Source organism: Ranitomeya variabilis, chromosome 4 (assembly GCF_051348905.1).
Source record: "Ranitomeya variabilis isolate aRanVar5 chromosome 4, aRanVar5.hap1, whole genome shotgun sequence".
NCBI classification, from domain to species: domain Eukaryota; kingdom Metazoa; phylum Chordata; class Amphibia; order Anura; family Dendrobatidae; genus Ranitomeya; species Ranitomeya variabilis.
The window spans coordinates 392,326,647-392,342,855 of record NC_135235.1 but is presented as its reverse complement, the minus strand read 5'-3'; the positions used below and the strand labels follow the sequence as shown (position 1 = coordinate 392,342,855).

Here is a 16,209-nt window from a genome sequence, read left to right as displayed (position 1 = left end):
ATGGCTCCTTGAGACCCTGTATTGATTATCGCCTCTTGAATAAGATCACGGTCAAATTCCAATACCCTTTGCCTTTGCTTTCTGATCTGTTTGCTAGGATTAAGGGGGCTAGTTGGTTTACTAAGATTGACCTTCGAGGGGCATATAATCTTGTTCGTATTAAGCAGGGTGACGAATGGAAAACTGCGCTTAATACGCCTGAAGGCCATTTTGAATACCTTGTGATGCCATTCGGACTCTCTAATGCTCCATCTGTGTTTCAGTCCTTCATGCATGATATATTTCGGAATTATCTTGATAAATTCATGATTGTATATTTGGATGATATTTTGATTTTTTCAGATGATTGGGAGTCTCATGTGAAACAAGTCAGGATGGTATTTCAGATCCTTCGTGATAATGCCTTGTTTGTGAAGGGGTCTAAGTGCCTCTTTGGAGTACAGAAGATTTATTTTTTGGGCTTCATTTTTTCTCCCTCATCTATAGAAATGGATCCGGTTAAGGTTCAGGCCATTCATGATTGGATCCAGCCCACATCCGTGAAGAGCCTTCAGAAATTTTTGGGCTTTGCTAATTTTTATCGCCGTTTCATTGCCAACTTCTCCAGTGTGGTTAAACCCCTGACCGATTTGACGAAGAAAGGCGCTGATGTGACGAATTGGTCCTCTGCGGCTGTTTCTGCCTTTCAGGAGCTTAAACGCCGATTTACTTCTGCCTCTGTGTTGCGTCAGCCGGATGTTTCTCTTCCTTTTCAGGTTGAGGTTGACGCTTCTGAGATTGGGGCAGGGGCCGTTTTGTCTCAGAGGAATTCTGATGGTTCCTTGATGAAACCGTGTGCCTTCTTTTCTCGAAAGTTTTCGCCTGAGGAATGCAATTATGATGTCGGCAATCATGAGTTGTTGGCTATGAGGAGTGGCGACATTGGCTTGAGGGGGCCAAGCACCGTATTGTGGTCTTGACCGATCATAAGAATCTGATTTTTCTCGAGTCTGCCAAACGGCTGAAACCTAGACAGGCCCGATGGTCCCTGTTTTTCTCCCGTTTTGATTTTGTGGTCTCGTATCTTCCGGGTTCTAAGAATGTTAAGGCTGATGCCCTCTCTAGGAGCTTTTTGCCTGATTCTCCTGGGGTCCTTGAGCCGGTCGGTATTCTGAAGGAAGGGGTGATTCTTTCTGCCATCTCCCCTGATTTACAACGGGTTCTTCAGGAATTTCAGGCTGATAAACCTGACCGCTGTCCAGTGGGGAAATTGTTTGTTCCTGACAGATGGACTAGTTAAGTGATTTCGGAGGTTCATTGTTCTGTGTTAGCTGGTCATCCGGGGATTTTTGGTACCAGAGATTTGGTTGGTAGGTCCTTTTGGTGGCCTTCTTTGTCACGGGATGTGCGTTCTTTTGTGCAGTCCTGTGGGACTTGTGTGCGGGCCAAGCCTTGCTGTTCCCGCGCTAGTGGGTTGCTTTTGCCTTTGCCGGTCCCTGAGAGGCCTTGGACGCATATTCCTATGGATTTTATTCCGGATCTTCCGGTTTCCCAGAGGATGTCAGTTATCTGGGTGGTTTGTGACCGGTTTTCTAAGATGGTTCATTTGGTACCTTTGCCTAAGTTGCCTTCCTCTTCTGATTTGGTTCCGTTGTTTTTTCAGCATGTGGTTCGTTTGCATGGCATTCCGGAGAATATTGTGTCCGATAGAGGTTCCCAGTTTGTTTCTAGGTTTTGGCGGGCCTTTTGTGCTAGGCTGGGCATTGATTTGTCTTTTTCTTCCGCATTTCATCCTCAGACAAATGGCCAAACTGAGCGAACTAATCAGACTTTGGAAACTTATTTGAGATGCTTTGTGTCTGCTGATCAGGATGATTGGGTGGCTTTCTTGCCATTGGCCGAGTTTGCCCTTAATAATCGGGCTAGTTCTGGTACCTTGGTTTCACCCTTCTTTTGTAACTCTGGTTTTCATCCTCGTTTTTCTTCGGGGCAGGTTGAGCCTGCTGGTTGCCCAGGGGTGGACTCTGTGGTTGACAGGTTGCAGCAAATTTGGGCTCATGTTGTTGACAATTTGGTGTTGTCTCAGGAGGGGGCTCAGCGTTTTGCTAACCGTCGTCTGTGTGTTGGTTCCCGGCTTCGGGTTGGGGATTTGGTCTGGTTGTCTTCCCGTCATGTCCCTATGAAGGTTTCTTCCCCTAAGTTTAAGCCTCGGTTTATTGGCCCTTATAGGATTTCTGAGATTATCAATCCAGTGTCTTTTCATTTGGCCCTTCCTGCCTCTTTTTCCATCCATAATGTTTTTCATAGATCTTTGTTGCGGAAATATGTGGTGCCCGTTGTTCCCTCTGTTGATCCTCCTGCCCCGGTGTTGATTGATGGGGAGTTGGAGTATGTGGTTGAGAAGATTTTGGATTCTCGTTTTTCGAGGCGGAAGCTTCAGTATCTTGTCAAATGGAAGGGTTATGGCCAGGAGGATAATTCTTGGGTTGTTGCCTCCGATGTTCATGATGATGATTTGGTTCGTGCCTTTCATTTGGCTCGTCCGGATCGGACTGGGGGCTCTGGTGAGGGTTCGGTGACCCCTCAAGGGGGCTACTGTTGTGAATTCAGCTGCCCCACCGAGTGGCTTGATCCACAATTGCCCCTTTTCCAGCACGTCTCTTCAAGATGGAATCAATTTTAGGGGTTCTGGCAGCAATAGCCAATTTCCTAATCAGAGTTCCAGCATGTCTCTCTTGCAGGCTATCTCTTATTGCCAGCTGCAGCGCGCGCGCACAAAACAGCTCATGTGATGAATAGGAAAGAGGTGTGAAGCAGCTTCAACAAGATCATCTAATTGTAAACAATCATTTTGCTGTTCTTCTGTAGTAATATCTGTTTGTTCCTCCGTTAGGGGAACAGGACTGTGGCCTTCCATCTCCGACATACTGAATGTGAAATGTTCTTCTAGCTGCTGTTCACCTTCATTATTCTCCTTAATCAGTTTAATTGTACTTATGTTTGAAGCATTATCAGTTACAATAGCAAGAACCTGTTCTTTTTTGAGTTCATAATCTTGCAGAACTTTTTCCACTTATGTCTGGAGAAACTGGCTGCTGTGATGATCTTTAGGATCCTTTACTGCCAGTGTCTTAGTAACAATTTTTTTGTTGTCACAAACATATCGAACGTTGATAGCAAAATAGTTCACTCTGTGACGTGTGCAGGCATCCATTTTAAAAAATGCAAAGCGTTTCTGGAGAGTCTTTTTAAGATCTTCCTTTTGGTTATATGCTGCTTCAATCACTAATTTTCTAATACTTTCTCTTTCCAGAGAAACACCAAGTTTGCGAACCATTTCTCCATTAAGAGCTGTAAAAGCTGGTCTTGCAAATAATGATAATGGTACACAGTCCTTCACAACAAGCACAATGAGCTGTCTTTTAAACACATCTGCTGTCATTGTTACAGTAACTTTGTCACTTACAAAATATCTTGTTAACTGACGTTTGAGATGCTCTTTCCTCCTCCTTTGCCTGACGGAAAGTGCTGGTCTCTAGTTTCTTGGTGCTGCTGTGATCTTTTTCAGTCACAGCTTTGTAAACTAACGCGACTGCAATTCTGCAACTCCTGCCACGGGTATATCACATGCGGAATTGGCATGCATAGTCCCTTTAAACACTAGTATTTTGCAAGCGTAATTAGCTTGCAGATTGCTATTGTTTTCCAAGCGATCTGTAGCATCGTTTGGAAAACTGATTGACAGGTATGCAGCATCAACAGTAAAAAGATATAATGTTAAAAATAATTTAAAAAAATAAAAAATCGTGATATTCTCACCTTCCGGCGGCCCCAGCAGCCTTCCCACTCCTCGCGATGCTCCCGTTCCCAGTAATGCGATACGTCATCCCAAGTCATTTTCGGAAGGCATTACTGGGAACGGGAGCATCGCGAGGAGCAGGAAGGCTGCCGGGGCCTCCGGAAGGTGAGACTATCACGATTTTTTATTTTAATTATTATTTTTTTTTTTTTTTACAATTATATGGTTCCCAGGGCCTGGAGGAGAGTCTCCTCTCCACCACCCTGGGTACCAACCGCACATGATCCGCTTACTTCCCGCATGGTGGGCATAGCCCCATGCGGGAAGTAAGCGCATCAATGCATTTCTTTGTGTGTGGAATCCCTGCGATTCCGCACAAAGAATGAACATGCTGCATTTTTTTCCGGAATGCAATTCCGCCGTGGAAAAAACGCAGCATGTGCACAAAAATTGCGGATTGCATTCTAATAAATAGGATGCTTAATATAAGCATTTTTTTAGCGTTTTTATAGCGAAAAAACGCAAAAAAACGCAAAAAGTCCTCAACGTGTGCACATAGCCTTATAACTTCCTAACAAAAAAAAATTGTTTCTAAAATTGTGCTGATGTAAAGTAGACATGTGGGCAATGTTATTTATTAACTATTTTGTGTGACATATCTCTCTTATTTAAGGGCATAAAAATTCAAAGTAGAAAACTGCAAAATGTAAAATTTTTTAGCTATATTTCTGTTTTTTTCATAAATAAACGCAAGTAATATTGAAGAAATGTTACCACTATCATGAAGTACAAAATGTCACGAAAAACAATCTCAGAATCAGCGGGATTCGTTAAAGCGTTCCAGAGTTATAACGTCATAAAGTGACAGTGGTCAGAATTGTAAAATTGGCCCGGTCATTAACCCCTTTCTGACCTCGGACAGGATAGTACGTCCGAGGTCAGAACCCCCGCTTTGATGCAGGCTCCGGCGGTGAGCCCGCAACAAAGCCAGGACATGTCAGCTGTTTTGAACAGCTGACAAGTGCCCGCAATAGCGATGGGTGGAATCGCGATCCACCCGCTGCTATTAACTAGTTAAATGCCGCTGACAGCGGCATTTAACCGGCGCTTCCGGCCATCGGGCCGGAAATGAGCACATCGCCGACCTCCGTCACATGATCGGGGGTCAGTGATGCGTCTGCATAGTAACCATAGAGGTCTTGAGACCTCTATGGTTACTGATGCCGGTTTGCTGTGAGCGCCACCCTGTGGTCGGCGCTCATAGCAATTCAGCTACATAGCAGCGATCTGATGATCGCTGCTATGTAGCTGAGCCGATCGAGTTGTGCCAGCTTCTAGCCTCTCATGGAGGCTATTGAAGCATGGCAAAAGTAAAAAAAAAAAAAAAAAGTAAAAAAAAGTGAAAAAAATTAAAAAAAAATATAAAAGTTTAAATCACCCCCCTTTCGCCCCATTCAAAATAAATCAATTAAAAAAATCAAACTTACACATATTTAGTATCGCCGCGTTCAGAATCGCCTGATCTATCAATTAAAAAAAAAAGCATTAACCTGATCGCTAAACAGCACAGCAAGAAAAAAATTTGAAACGCCATTATTACGTTTTTTGGTCGCCGCGACATTGCATTAAAATGCAATAACGGGCGATCAAAAGAACGTATTTGCACAAGAGTGGTATCAATAAAAACGTCAGCTCGGCACGCAAAAAATAAGCCCGCACCCGACCCCAGATCACGAAAAATGGAGACGCTACGGGAATCGGAATATGGCGCAATTTTTCTTTTTAGCAAAGTTTTGAATTTTTTTTCACCACTTAGATAAAAAATAACCTAGACATGTTTGGTGTCTATGAACTCGTAATGATCTGGAGAATCATAATGACAGGTAAGTTTTAGCATTTAGTGAACCTAGTAAAAAAGCCAAAAAAGCCCGTTTTCTAGTACACGACATGGTAAAACCAATGATGTCGTTCAAAAGTACAACTCATCTCGCAAAAAATAAGCCCTCACATGGCCATATTGATGGAAAAATAAAAAAAAGTTATGGCTCTGGGAAGGAGGGGAGCGAAAAACGAACATGGAAAAATGGAAAATCCCAAGGTCATGAAGGGCTTAAGCTGCACATTGGCTCCGTCACTAAGGCGTTAATGAACAGGCGTGTACAAACTTTGGACTGTACTTTATAACAGAAGCACTTAATTCTGTGCCTATTTAATATTCTACCCAGTTTTACCATTCAATGCCTTGAAATGTCAAATGTGTCTCAAAAAAGCACAGAGCAGAAACGCACTAGAGAGACAATTAAGACTCATTAAATGGGTTGTTCCTCTCCAGACAATGATCTGCCCTGGCTTCAGTTTGTTAAAGAAAAACAAATCGCGCTGTATTCACCGTTATAACGCTGAGCTTTCACCTCTTTTCCCAGTGTCCGCTATTGACTCCAACGCTCATGTCAAGTCAACAGCTTGGCAGCCAATCAGTGAGATTTTACCGTGTTGATGGAATGCCCCCTCACTGATTGGCTTCCGCAGTGTTGATGTGAGTGCCGCAGTCAATGCCAGACAAAGAGCAGCAGCCAAGACTCACCGGTAGACTACAGGAAGGTGAGTACAGCATAGTTTGTCCTTTTTTTTTTTTTTTTTTTAACAAGCTGCAGTCTAGGCACAGAATTGTCTTACAGGAGACAATCCTTTTGATTCTCTTTCACTTTCTACATGCAAAGAATTGGTGAAAAATGTAAAAGTGAGTCATAAAATACAGAGTTGGTAGTGGTCTCCCAACATGATAAAACGGATAGGAATCACTGATCTAAATAATGATCTTGTGACTGCAGACCACACCTAACATTTTGATGACAGTTTATTAATCTACAAAAAAAACACATCAATCAAACTCCTATTACCCAATGATGTGAGGGGTTGGCAAGTCTTCATTATAACCTCCTGGTACAAATCCTTGTGTTCTTCTAAATACTCCCACTCTTCCAAGGAAAAATGGACTGTGACATCTTGGCATCTTAAAAGAACCTGATACATACAATAATAGTCATCATTCAAACACCTAAGTGTTACTGTATAATAACCCCACCAAACCCAGCAGAGCTCACCTCTCCAGACAGCAGTTCAATTATCTTGTTGGTGAGTTCAAGAATTGTCTTCTCCTGGTTTCTTTCGTGCATATCTAGATGAAGAGGAGACTCGTTGATGGAGATTTGGCTCCCGCGCCATCCTCTTGATACACCTTGATGTCTGTTTCTTTTCTTCGGGTTACTGGACTTTTTCATAGGTCCATAGTCCTGAGATACAAGCACACACTGATCAGCGACACGTTAGGTAAATAACCGATTATCGCTAGACAATGGCAACTGTCATGGGGTGGGATGTATGAGGCAGGAAGTGAACAGTCAATTCTTGAAATTTAAGAGATGGAAGCTTAAAAAAAATAGGCAACGAAGATGTGAATGATTTTTGATATGGGAAAAATAGTGATGACTGGATTAGAGGAACTGCAAAACAACAGGTCGGCTGGAATGCTCCAGCTATGAAATGGTTAGTACTTACCAAAAGGGGTCCAAACAAGACAACTAGTGAAGCAGGAAGAGGGTCATAGCTGCCTAGGGCTACTTTCACACTAGCGTCGGTACGGGGCCGTCGCCACGCGTCGGCCCGACGTACCGACGCATGCTGTGAAATAAAAGCACAATGGGGCAGCGGTTGCAGTTTTTCAACGCATCCGTTGCCCCATTGTAATGACCGGGGAGGAGGGGGCGGAGTTTCGGCAGCGCATGCGCGGTCGAAAATGGCGGACACGACACACAAAAAGTTACATGGAACATTTTTTGTGCCGACAGTCCGCCAAAGTACAACGCATCCGTCGCACGACGGATGCGACGTGTGGCTATACGTCGCAATGCGTCGCTAATGTAAGTCTATGGGGAAAACAAACGCATCCTGCGGACAACTTTGCAGGATGCGTTTTTTCTCCTAAACGACGCATTGCGACGTAGGCAGAACGACGCTAGTGGAAAAGTAGCCTAAGTATCATTGATCTGAGTGGTAAGCAAAACATGCCCTATCTGGCCCAATCCCACTGAAGAGATACTGTAGCACAAACTACTAAAGAAAAATGGTACTGGCTATGTTGAAAAGTTGTAAAAACAGACAATGGATAGGAACTTGCCACATATAGGGCTGCAAAGTTGCAAGCCAATCAGGATGCCCACTGCTGAAAATGCCTGCATTTTGAAAGTAATTATCAAAACTGGACCATAGAACAACAAAGTGTCCTGGGTCTGGTCATATTTTTGTGACAGTGCCAGAATGCACTATAAAGAAGTAAAGCAGGTGGGGGCAGTGTGATCATCTCTTGTGTATTCTGCTGTGATGCCTTAGGCCGGGTTCATATTGCGTTGGTGCAGTTCGTTCAACGCATGCATTAAACGGACTGCACCAACGCTAGTGCCTTTTAAAGATCGCGCTATGCGATCGCGATAGCGCAGATGCTCCACTTACGCTAGCGGTGACAGACCCGGAAACGCTGCAGACCGCGTTCGAGGGTCCGTCACAGAATGACGGCACATCGCTAACGCATGCCGATTATGACATGCGTTAGCGATGCGCTACATAATGGCAGTCAAAGGGTGCGCTGAAGCATCCATTACATTGCGTTAGCGCCGCTATGTAGAGGATGCCGTTGACGCAATGTGAACCCTGCCTTATATCCTGACCAATCATGTGGATTGACACCTTCCACCTACGTTATTTGGGAAGCAGATCAAGTACACCCCAAGGTAATAGTGGTTTAGGAATGGTTTAAACAATTTAAAAAAGGGAGCCTGTCATGTCATTCATGCTGCCCAAACCAAAGGCAGCATGAATCAGAGTCTGGCTGCATGATTGCAGTCAGGCATATTTTTCTCAAACACTCAGACAACATATTCTAGTCTTGTTCCGATCAGGGATGAGATTGGTCTGGCTTCTCCCCTGGCTGACCCTTCCCAGAGCCACTGTAGGTGATTTTTCAGGTCGCTTCCATAGCGAGAGGCTGGTCAAATACCTGCAGTGGTGCTGGGAAGAGCTGGTCAGGGGCAGAGCTCAGATCTTTAAAGCTTATTTTCTCTGAAACAGCAGAGCATTTCAGAGATAAAATATACCAGGCTGCAGTCATACAACTAGGTTCCGATTCAAGCTGTCCGAGGTTGGGCAGGATGAATCAGATTACAGGTTTCCTTCAAGATGTTGATTTAGCCTCCAGATCTCAATGTGACCTAGCAGATATGCTGTAAAAAAAATGTGATCCATAGCTAGGCCCACATCACAATATATAAGACTTAAAAACTCTGTTACTAATGTCTAGGTACAAGATACCACAAGAGACCTTCAGAGGTCTAGAGGAGATCATGCATCAATGGTCCGGATCTGTTATAGTGACACTATGGTCGTTTGGCTGGAGAGACTAACAGCATAATGGCATAATACAGTACCAACTAAATAAATGAGATTTCAAAAAATATCTCATCTACATGTTGTTGAAATTTTGTGTGGAAATTGACCTATGGTGGGGATTTAAGTAGCTGCAGGGTTTCAATTCTTTTTGTGCAGATTTCACCCTTTGCAATAGAAAATGTAAAGCCAGCAGCAAACGCTCAACAAAATCTGAATTTAACAAGCCAAGATATTGCTGCAAAGAAATCTGCAACATATGAACACAACCTTAACAGGTTTGTACCAAGGTAATAAATTATCCTCTATCAATAAGCGATAACTTATTGACCTGCTGCGTGTCTAAGCAGTGGGACTTACAGCGATCCCATGAATGTGGCTCCTCCTGCCTGAATGGAGTGGAGGTCAAGCATGGGCATCTCCTTTCCATTCATTCTCTGTGGGACTGCAGGAGATAGCAGATTGCTGAAATTTGTTTTCCATAAAAAATAGAAACTAAGCAGTGGTCACAGCCGGGTACTCTATTCACATGAACAGGAGTGAGTCTGCTGTACGCGACTGTTCGAGCAATGTCGGCGCCAGTTCTCCCGGGGTCTCGCATTATGTTATGTCACTCGAGCCCTGCAACCCATCAGAGGAAGCTTCACTCTCACTTCCTTTGGACGTAACTGACAACTTGGGGGAAGTCAGAGCAGCAGCTGCTCTCCTTTCTTCTGGACAACGGTTTAGTCCACAAGAATGGAGTGTGAAGTGGCCGCTGATTGGCTGCATCCTCCGACTCCTCAATTTCCCTGATTCCAACTCCACAGTAGTGGTGACTACTGAGCATGTGCATAAAGTGCAGCACAGATTCATCTCAACTAAAAGCTGAGGTCGGGGACAGAACAGATATTTATACATTTTATAACTTTCCCAAGTCCTTAGGAAAAAATTTACAGCACATCCTGCATTGTACTACTGTACCCAATTTATTATATATTTTAGGATTCTGAGTCGGTCCATTTTATACTGGCTCCAACAAATGGACACCGACTCCACAGTCCTGACTGGGTCATGTCGACCATGTAAAGTTTTCTTTTGTATGCACCATATTAGAACCTAAAATAAAAAATAATTTTTCATTCCTCAAAAATTGTTTTAGCAAGCAATTTTTTATTTTCACAAGGGTAACAGGAGAAATTGGACCCCAATAGTTGTTGCCCAGTTTGTCCTGAGTACACTGATACCCCATATGTGGGGGTAAACCACTGTTTGGGCACAAGTCGGGGTTCGGAAGGGAGGTAGTGACGTTTTGAAATGCAGGCTTTGTTGGAGTGGTCTGCGGGCTGTTGTGAATTAGACTTTTTGGCTCCCTCTTGTGGTTACTAGTGATATGACTCTGGGATTGTCTTTCCTCAGTTTGGCACCCACCTGGGTCGTTAGTCCAGGGGTGTTGCTATATAAACTTCCTGGATCCTTAGTCCAGTGCCTGGCATCGTTGTAATCAGATCCTTTCTGTTTGCTCCTGTCTGCTGCTCCTTGTTCGTGCAAAATTAAGCTAAGTCCTGCTTCTTTGTTTTTTGGTTATTTGCTTTGCTCTTACTTTTGTCCAGCTTGTACTAAATGTGATTCCTGACTTTGCTGGAAGCTCTAGGGGGCGGGTGTTCTCCCCCCGGGCCGTTAGACGGTTCGGGGGTTCTTGAATATCCAGCGTGGATATTTTGATAGGGTTTTTGCTGACCATATAAGTCATCTTACTATATTCTGCTATTAGCTAGTGGGCCTCTCTTTGCTAAATACCTAGCTCATTCTTACGTTTGTCTTTTCCTCTTACCTCACCGTTATTATTTGTTGGGGGCTTGTATCCAACTTTTGGGGTCTTTCCTCTGGAGGCAAGAAAGGTCTTTCTTTTCCCTTCTAGGGTTAGTTAGTTCTCCGGCTGGCGCGAGACGTCTAGAACCAACGTAGGCACGTTCCCCGGCTGCTGCTATTTGTGGTGCTAGGATTAGATATATGGTCGCTCAGTTACCACTGCCCTATGAGCTGGTTTTTTGTGTTTGCAGACTTAGTAATTATTTCTGAGACCCTCTGCCATTGGGGTCATAACAGTATGCCAGGCCTCATTGAATGTTTAATGCATTGCAGAAGTGGGATAATAAGAAAGGAAATTCTGAGTTTTTTTTTTTTTTTTTTCCCTCTCTTCCTCCCCTTTACCTCTGAGTGGCTTGTGCTTGCTGCAGACATGAATGTCCAGACCTTGATTACAAGTGTAGACCAGCTTGCTGCTCGTGTGCAGGGCATACAAGATTTTGTTACCAGTAGTCCAATGTCTGAACCTAAAATACCTATTCCTGAACTGTTTTCTGGAGACCGATTTAAGTTTAGGAATTTCAGGAATAATTGTAAATTGTTTCTATCTCTGAGACCCCGTTCATCTGGAGATTCAGCTCAGCAAGTTAAAATTGTTATCTCTTTTTTACGGGGCGACCCTCAGGATTGGGCTTTCTCGCTAGCGCCAGGAGATCCGGCATTGGCAAATATTGATGCGTTTTTTCTGGCGCTTGGATTGCTTTACGAGGAACCCAATCTTGAAGTTCAGGCAGAAAAAGCCTTGCTGGCTATTTCTCAGGGCCAGGATGAAGCTGAAGTGTATTGCCAAAAATTTCGGAAATGGTCCGTGCTTACTCAGTGGAATGAGTGTGCTCTGGCCGCAAATTTCAGAAATGGCCTTTCTGAAGCCATTAAGAATGTGATGGTGGGTTTCCCCATTCCTACAAGTCTGAATGATTCCATGGCGCTGGCTATTCAAATTGACCGGCGTTTGTGGGAGCGCAAAACCGCTAATCCTCTGGTGGTGTTGTCTGAACAAACACCTGATTTAATGCAATGTGATAGAATTCAGACTAGAAATGAGCGGAAAAATCATAGACGTCAGAATGGGTTGTGTTTTTACTGTGGTGATTCTACACATGTTATACCAGCATGCTCTAAACGCCTAACAAGGGTTGTTAGTCCTGTCGCCATTGGTAATTTGCAACCTAAATTTATTTTGTCTGTGACTTTAATTTGCTCATTGTCTTCTTACCCTGTTATGGCGTTTGTGGATTCAGGTGCTGCCCTGAGTCTTATGGATCTGTCATTTGCCAAGCGCTGTGGTTTTGTTCTTGAACCGTTGGTAAATCCTATTCCTCTTAGAGGTATTGATGCTACGCCATTGGCGGAAAATAAACCGCAGTTTTGGACGCAGGTAACCATGTGCATGACTCCTGAACATCGAGAGGTGATTCGTTTTCTTGTTCTGCATAAAATGCATGATTTGGTCGTTTTGGGTCTGCCATGGTTACAGACCCACAATCCAGTCTTGGATTGGAAGGCAATGTCTGTGTCAAGTTGGGGCTGTCAGGGAATTCATGCTGATTCCCCGCCGGTGTCTATTGCTTCCTCTACTCCTTCTGAAGTTCCTGAGTATTTGTCTGATTATCAGGATGTATTCAGCGAGTCCAGGTCCAGTGCTCTGCCTCCTCATAGGGACTGTGACTGCGCCATAGATTTGATTCCAGGTAGTAAATTTCCTAAGGGAAGACTATTTAATCTGTCTGTACCTGAGCATGCCGCAATGCGTTCGTATATCAAGGAGTCTCTGGAGAAGGGGCATATCCGTCTATCCTCTTCCCCTCTTGGTGCGGGATTCTTTTTTGTGGCCAAGAAGGACGGATCTTTGAGACCTTGTATTGACTATCGGCTTCTGAATAAAATCGCTGTTAAATTTCAGTATCCTTTGCCTCTGTTGTCGGACTTGTTTGCCCGGATTAAAGGTGCCAAGTGGTTCACCAAGATAGATCTTCGTGGTGCGTACAACCTTGTGCGCATTAAGCAAGGAGATGAATGGAAGACAGCATTTAATACGCCCGAAGGTCATTTTGAATACTTGGTGATGCCTTTTGGGCTCTCTAATGCTCCCTCAGTGTTTCAGTCCTTTATGCATGATATTTTCCGGAAGTATCTGGATAAATTTATGATTGTTTATCTGGATGATATTCTGGTTTTCTCTGAAGATTGGGACTCACATGTGGAGCAGGTCAGGATGGTGTTTCAGGTTTTGCGTGAGAATGCTTTGTTTGTTAAGGGCTCAAAGTGTCTCTTTGGAGTACAGAAGGTTCCCTTTTTGGGGTTTATTTTTTCCCCTTCTGCTGTGGAGATGGACCCAGTCAAGGTCCGAGCTATTCATGATTGGACTCAACCCACGTCAGTTAAGAGTCTTCAGAAGTTCTTGGGTTTTGCTAACTTCTACCGTCATTTTATCGCTAATTTTTCTAGCGTTGTTAAACCTTTGACGGATATGACCAAGAAAGGTTCTGATGTTGCTAACTGGGCTCCTGCAGCCGTGGAGGCGTTCCAAGAGTTGAAGCGCCGGTTTACTTCGGCGCCTGTTTTGTGCCAGCCTGATGTCTCACTTCCCTTTCAGGTCGAAGTGGATGCTTCTGATATTGGGGCAGGGGCCGTTTTGTCGCAAAGAGGCCCTGGTTGCTTGGTAATGAGACCATGTGCTTGCTTCTCTAGGAAGTTTTCGCCTGCTGAGCGGAATTATGATGTTGGCAATCGGGAGCTGCTGGCCATGAAGTGGGCATTTGAGGAGTGGCGTCATTGGCTCGAGGGTGCTAAGCATCGTGTGGTGGTCTTGACTGATCACAAAAATTTGATGTATCTCGAGTCTGCTAAATGCCTGAATCCTAGACAGGCCCGCTGGTCATTGTTTTTCTCCCGTTTTGACTTTGTGGTCTCGTATTTACCAGGTTCAAAGAATGTGAAGGCTGATGCTCTTTCAAGGAGCTTTGTGCCTGACTCTCCTGAAGTCGCAGAACCAGTTGGTATTCTTAAAGAGGGAATTATCTTGTCGGCCATTTCTCCTGATTTGCGACGTGTGTTGCAGAGATTTCAGGCTGGTAGACCTGACTCTTGTCCACCTGACAGACTGTTTGTTCCTGATAAGTGGACCAGCAGAGTCATTTCCGAGGTTCATTCCTCGGTGTTGGCAGGGCATCCGGAAATTTTTGGCACCAGAGATCTGGTGGCTAGGTCCTTTTGGTGGCCTTCCTTGTCACGGGATGTGCGGTCGTTTGTGCAGTCCTGTGGGACTTGTGCTCGAGCTAAGCCTTGCTGTTCTCGTGCCAGCGGGTTGCTCTTGCCCTTGCCTGTCCCGAAGAGGCCTTGGACACACATTTCCATGGATTTCATTTCGGATCTCCCGGTGTCTCAGGGCATGTCTGTCATCTGGGTGGTATGTGATCGCTTTTCTAAAATGGTCCATTTGGTGCCTTTGCCTAAGCTGCCTTCCTCTTCCGATCTGGTTCCTGTGTTCTTTCAGAATGTGGTTCGTTTACACGGCATTCCTGAGAATATTGTGTCTGACAGAGGATCCCAGTTTGTTTCCAGGTTCTGGCGATCCTTTTGTGCTAGGATGGGCATTGATTTGTCGTTTTCGTCTGCCTTTCATCCTCAGACTAATGGACAAACGGAGCGAACTAATCAGACTCTGGAGGCTTATTTGAGGTGTTTTGTTTCGGCAGATCAGGATGATTGGGTGACCTTCTTGCCGTTGGCTGAGTTTGCCCTTAATAATCGGGCTAGTTCCGCTACTTTGGTTTCGCCATTTTTCTGCAACTCTGGTTTCCATCCTCGTTTTTCCTCGGGACATGTGGAGCCTTCTGACTGTCCTGGGGTAGATTCTGTGGTGGATAGGTTGCAGCAGATCTGGAATCATGTGGTGGACAACTTAAAGTTGTCACAGGAGAAGGCTCAGCGTTTTGCCAACAGCCGCCGCGGTGTGGGTCCCCGACTTCGTGTTGGGGATTTGGTATGGCTGTCTTCTCGATTTGTTCCTATGAAGGTCTCCTCTCCTAAATTTAAGCCTCGCTTCATCGGTCCTTACAAGATATTGGAAATCCTTAATCCTGTGTCCTTTCGCTTGGATCTTCCGGTGTCGTTTGCCATTCACAACGTGTTCCATAGGTCTTTGTTGCGGCGGTACGTTGTACCTGTGGTTCCTTCTGTTGAGCCTCCTGCTCCGGTGTTGGTTGAGGGCGAGTTGGAGTACGTGGTGGCGAAGATCTTGGATTCTCGTCTCTCCAGACGGAGGCTTCAGTATCTGGTCAAGTGGAAGGGCTATGGTCAGGAGGATAATTCCTGGGTGGTTGCTTCTGATGTGCATGCGACCGATTTAGTTCGTGCCTTTCACGCTGCTCATCCTGATCGCCCTGGTGGTCTTGGTGAGGGTTCGGTGACCGCTCCTTAAGGGGGGGGGGGGTACTGTTGTGAATTAGACTTTTTGGCTCCCTCTTGTGGTTACTAGTGATATGACTCTGGGATTATCTTTCCTCAGTTTGGCACCCACCTGGGTCGTTAGTCCAGGGGTGTTGCTATATAAACTTCCTGGATCCTTAGTCCAGTGCCTGGCATCGTTGTAATCAGATCCTTTCTGTTTGCTCCTGTCTGCTGCTCCTTGTTCGTGCAAAATTAAGCTAAGTCCTGCTTCTTTGTTTTTTGGTTATTTGCTTTGCTCTTACTTTTGTCCAGCTTGTACTAAATGTGATTCCTGACTTTGCTGGAAGCTCTAGGGGGCTGGTGTTCTCCCCACGGGCCGTTAGACGGTTCGGGGGTTCTTGAATATCCAGCGTGGATATTTTGATAGGGTTTTTGCTGACCATATAAGTCATCTTACTATATTCTGCTATTAGCTAGTGGGCCTCTCTTTGCTAAATACCTAGCTCATTCTTACGTTTGTCTTTTCCTCTTACCTCACCGTTATTATTTGTTGGGGGCTTGTATCCAACTTTTGGGGTCTTTCCTCTGGAGGCAAGAAAGGTCTTTCTTTTCCCTTCTAGGGTTAGTTAGTTCTCCGGCTGGCGCGAGACGTCTAGAACCAACGTAGGCACGTTCCCCGGCTGCTGCTATTTGTGGTGCTAGGATTAGATATATGGTCGCTCAGTTACCACTGCCCTATGAGCTGGTTTTTT

General features: G+C 44.8%; 1 protein-coding gene across 3 annotated transcripts in view; it reads right to left on the bottom strand.

Annotated features, from left to right (window-relative positions):
• The window catches only part of LOC143767143 (uncharacterized), a 51,512-nt gene that overhangs the window by 12,175 nt on the left and 23,128 nt on the right, over window positions 1-16,209 (bottom strand). For all 3 annotated transcript variants that reach the window (XM_077255177.1, XM_077255178.1, XM_077255176.1), the window contains 2 exons: window positions 6,883-7,071; window positions 6,679-6,802 (listed from right to left, as the gene is read on the bottom strand). In XM_077255177.1, the coding sequence (XP_077111292.1) occupies window positions 6,679-6,802; window positions 6,883-7,071 (313 nt within the window). The remainder of the gene's footprint in view (window positions 1-6,678; window positions 6,803-6,882; window positions 7,072-16,209) is intronic.